Source organism: Sinocyclocheilus rhinocerous, unplaced genomic scaffold (assembly GCF_001515625.1).
Source record: "Sinocyclocheilus rhinocerous isolate Xijiao unplaced genomic scaffold, SAMN03320098_v1.1 scaffold1570, whole genome shotgun sequence".
Taxonomy (NCBI): domain Eukaryota; kingdom Metazoa; phylum Chordata; class Actinopteri; order Cypriniformes; family Cyprinidae; genus Sinocyclocheilus; species Sinocyclocheilus rhinocerous.
In genome coordinates, this window is record NW_015664984.1 from 404,865 (window position 1) to 409,247 (window position 4,383).

A 4,383-nucleotide genomic window follows, 5' to 3' on the forward strand; every position below is an offset into this window, starting at 1 on the left:
AGCTTATATGTTTAAACATATAACTATATTGTATTGAACAACTAGAAAAACAGCTACCAATGAATGAATGAATGAAACATCTTCAAATGTATCTTGTCTAGAAAAATGACTGAAGGGGAGCAAGAGTATATGTGCCTGAATCTTTTCAGCAAAGCTCAGCAAATGGATATCTATAAACCTTTTATGTTCACACTTTATCAGATGGAAGACATCCTGCATGTGGATTCCCTAAAGCATAAGACATTTCAATCCTTGTAATGCTCCAAACCACAGAGTAAGAAAAAAAAAAAAACACAGACGACAGTTTGTTTTTGTGAATTGTGGGGACATTCAATAGGCGTAATGGTTTTTATACAAACTGTATGTGCTATTGCCCTACACCAACCCTACACCTAAACAGCACTAAAGAAGCTGTCAGTGTGGTCACAACAATTAGGAGCCAAAAGATTTATACCTACTGTATCTCCAAATGAATCAGCAAGAAATGGTGCATTAAGTCTGTAATTAAGAGTTCAGAAGAATGTGTAATATGAGCTTCATTGTGAAGATCTGTGTTAATTAGATCGATCAATTTGGCAGGCGCCCACAAGTCCCACTCTCATGCGAAAAGGGGCCCCTTGAAAGTCATATATATATCCAAACTTCACCATCAAACACCACAAACAGACAACCCTCCTGTCTGGAGGATCGGGTAGATAATTTCATTTTTCGTCTCTCTTTTTGAAGAACTGTGCACCAAGCAGAATTTCAGTGTATAATTATACATAATGAGTCATTAACAGTTGTAATTCCAACCTTGTTTTAAGAATAAAGGCAAAAAATAGATTTCCCTCTTTGCTGAGAGATGATTGGCTTGTTTCATGATCTGTTAAGTATATATAGCAGCCTTGTTCAGTAGTTATGCATTCAACTTTAAACTCCAAGAAGCCAGCCAGTTGTCCTTGTGATTTTCAAAAAGAGGTAAGCTCTTACCATTTCTAGAGAGTTATAACTCATGGATATGTTACACTCTTAAAAATAGAGGTTCGGAAAAGAATGATGATTATGAAGCAATGCCAAACAAACCATTCTGGGTTCTCTGAAGAACCTTTGAAAGAACTGATCTTAAAAGAACCATTTTACTTAATATAAAGATAATTTTAATAATCTAAAAAATGTTTTTCCACTATAAAGAACTTTTTGTAGAATGGAAAGGTTCCACTGATGTTAAAGATTCTTCATGGAACCATGAATGCCAGTGAAGAACCTTTATTTTCAAGAATGTACTGACAGTATTTAATGTTTCTACACCAACAAGTTTTGTTTGTTTTTCTTTTTGGATCATAAGAGCAAATATGAAAGTGCTGGCGTTCTTGATGTGTTTGCTGGGCTCTTCACTAGCTGCCCCTGTAAGTCCTCGTTTCTCAGTTCAAGACAGCATAACAAAGTCTAAGTTTCATTTTTACATTTTCCTCTTGCTTTGCACATTTTAGGCCCCTGACAGTGGCAGCAATGAGGTAAGACCTGACAATGTCGATGACAATGGATGTTAATATATGGCCTAAAATTTTGTATAACACTTGTCTTTTCTCTCCTGCAGCAGGCAATTACTGATCATGCTAACACAGCTCTGCAGTTGATGGAACTCTACAGAATGTTAGGACATCTGCAGCAACAGGTCATTTCAATGGCACTAAAGACATAGGCCTACAGTAGAGGCGTTTAATAATAATAACAACATAATGTTATCAATGTTTTTGCAGGGTTTTGGTGCTGTTCCTACTGGTGCTCAACTGCCTGTATGTTACAAATCTGACCACTTCCTATCATTTGAAGACTTTACTGTGTGAACATACCTCAGAAGTAACCTGTTTCATGGAACTGATGACATTTTGTGTTCCTCACAGGCAGCACCTGCAGCACCCGCACCTGCTGATGTAAACCCCTCTCATTCTATCAAAACCATATATCATACACATTTTTGAGTTTTTGAGGAGAAACGATAACCTTTTGAAAACATTTTTTTCAAACTTTTTACAGGCCCAGCCTCAAGTTTCACCTCAAGCACCACAGCAGGTTAGCAACATGCTATTGCTATTTTGGCTCAATTTCAGTAATGGCAGGTTATACCATGTTATATCAGGTTGTATCACAGCAGGCTAGCAACATGCTATTGCTATTTTGGCTCAATTTCAGTAATGGCAGGTTATACCATGTTATATCAGGTTGTATCACAGCAGGCTAGCAACATGCTATTGCTGTTTTGGGTCAGTGTCAGTCAAGGCATGTTATACCATGTTGTGCCACAGCAGATTAGCAACATGTTATCAATATTTTGAGTAATTTTCTTTGAATGATTTTTGTTTCTTTTCAGCATCTGTTTATGATGTGAAGTATCATTTAGGGTACAACATAAAACATACATTATACATTGCTGTTTAGTTTTGTTAGTAGTAGTCGATAACACTGTAGCTTTTAGCATGGCTTTGCTACTAATCTTTTTGCAAAAACTACAGAGTGGTAATACACTCTTAAAAATAAAGGTTTGGTGTCAATGATTACATGAAGAACCTTTAACATCCATGGAACCTTTCCAAAAAAAAGTTCTTTATAGTGGAAAAAAGTTCTTCAGGCTAAAATATTGAATGACACTAAGAAAAAATGGTTCTTTTAAGAACCATTCAATGAAAAGTTCCTTGGAGAACCCAAAATGGTTTTACTTTGCATTGCTACAAACCTTTATTTTGCCGAGAGTGTGCTTGAGTTTGGAAATACAGTAAGTACAGCATGTTACATTGACACTGATCTTTAAACTTTTTTTTTTCAGGGCTTTTTTTTCAACCCCGCTCTTTTCGCACCCACAGGCGATGGATCAGATGAGGAAGGAGCTGTAGGTTATTTCATCTTATCAAAATACAAAACACACATTTTTAAACATTATGCACTTTATGAGTTCCGTCCCACTTTTCTATCTACCATAGCCACAGTTTCGTGGGTTTTACCCTCCCTACGGCTACCAGCCTGCCCAGCCGGCTGCTCCGTTGAACTCAGATGAGGCCAAAGTGGCAGAAGAAGCAGAGGGTGCAGAAGCAGCAGAAGCAGCTGAGGCTGGAGCCGAACCTGAACCTGCTGGAACCGCTGCAAATGTTGATGCTACTGCCGTAAACGAGATCGCACCCGTGGATGTTGCCATAGAGGTTCCTGTTGAACCTGTCATTGCTGCTGTTGTTCCGTCTCTCATCCCTGAGGTACCAGCAGTCGCTGTGGAAATCGACACCACTTTGGTGGGGCCTGATGCTGCTGCTGGTGCAGAACAGGTGTTGGTGGCTGATGCTCCTGATGCTGCTCTGCCAGTGCAGTGAGAGAGATTATCACAAGCCCCGCCCCCAAGATCCTAACCAATCAATCACATCGCTGACATTAAGACCACACCTCTATGGTCTGAACATTGTAGCACAGGGACTTGGCTAGACAGAGGGGGTGTCTACTGGCTTGCTGGAACAAAGTGTGGCACATTCCTGTTGTGTTGTGTGTGAAAATGTTTCCTGGCAGATGACAATTTTCATTAACCTCACTGTAAGAATTGAGCCGATACTGCTGCAGACAGCGTTAATTGTTATATGTCTTCTCTTTCAGTTTCTTAAAATAAAATGCCTTTTGTCTTACTGCAGTTAAAGGCCTCTTTAATCAACTGAAATGTAACTATGTAACACTTTGGAAATAATAAAAATGGACAAAACATAGTTTTGTGTGAAGAAACCAGTCACTAAACGCGCGCATGCGCGCACACACACACACACACACACACACACACACGCGCACACACACATATAATCTGAAATACAAGACAAAAACAAAACAAAAACAAAACAACAAAATATCAATTTTGTGTGAAGAAACCAATCACTACCATTGCACAAAATACATAAAATACTACTAGTAGTAGTAATAATATAAAGACCTCTTTAATCATTAGAAAAATAACTAAGTACTATAAAACAACTACATACATCTACATCTATGTATAACAAATGACTCTATACAAAATACATGTTTACACACACACACACACACACACACACACACATATATATATATATATATATATACAGTATATATTGCCACAAAAGGACCAGCTGACATCATGTCAGTGATTCTTTCATTAACACAGGTGAGAATGTTGATGAGGTAAAGGCTAGAGATCACTCTGTCATGCTGATTGAGTTAGAATAACAGACTGGGTGGCTAAATTTTGACCTTAATCCCATTGAGAACTTGTGGTCAATCCTCAAGAGGCGGATGGACAAACAAAAACCCACAAATTCTGACAAACTCCAAGCATTGAATATGCAAGAATGGGCTGCCATCAGTCAGGATGTGGCCCAGAAGTTGATTGACAGCATG

General features: G+C 38.4%; 1 protein-coding gene across 1 annotated transcript; it reads left to right on the top strand.

The window, feature by feature from the left end:
* Nucleotides 1-930: 930 nt before the first annotated feature.
* Nucleotides 931-3,434, top strand: LOC107730507 (predicted GPI-anchored protein 58). The gene is made up of 9 exons (XM_016541346.1): nucleotides 931-960; nucleotides 1,328-1,388; nucleotides 1,473-1,496; nucleotides 1,580-1,657; nucleotides 1,743-1,778; nucleotides 1,887-1,916; nucleotides 2,020-2,055; nucleotides 2,807-2,869; nucleotides 2,961-3,434. The coding sequence occupies exons 2-9, from the start codon at nucleotides 1,335-1,337 to the stop codon at nucleotides 3,339-3,341; spliced, it is 702 nt and encodes a 233-aa protein (XP_016396832.1). The 5' UTR covers nucleotides 931-960; nucleotides 1,328-1,334; the 3' UTR covers nucleotides 3,342-3,434.
* Nucleotides 3,435-4,383: the final 949 nt, after the last annotated feature.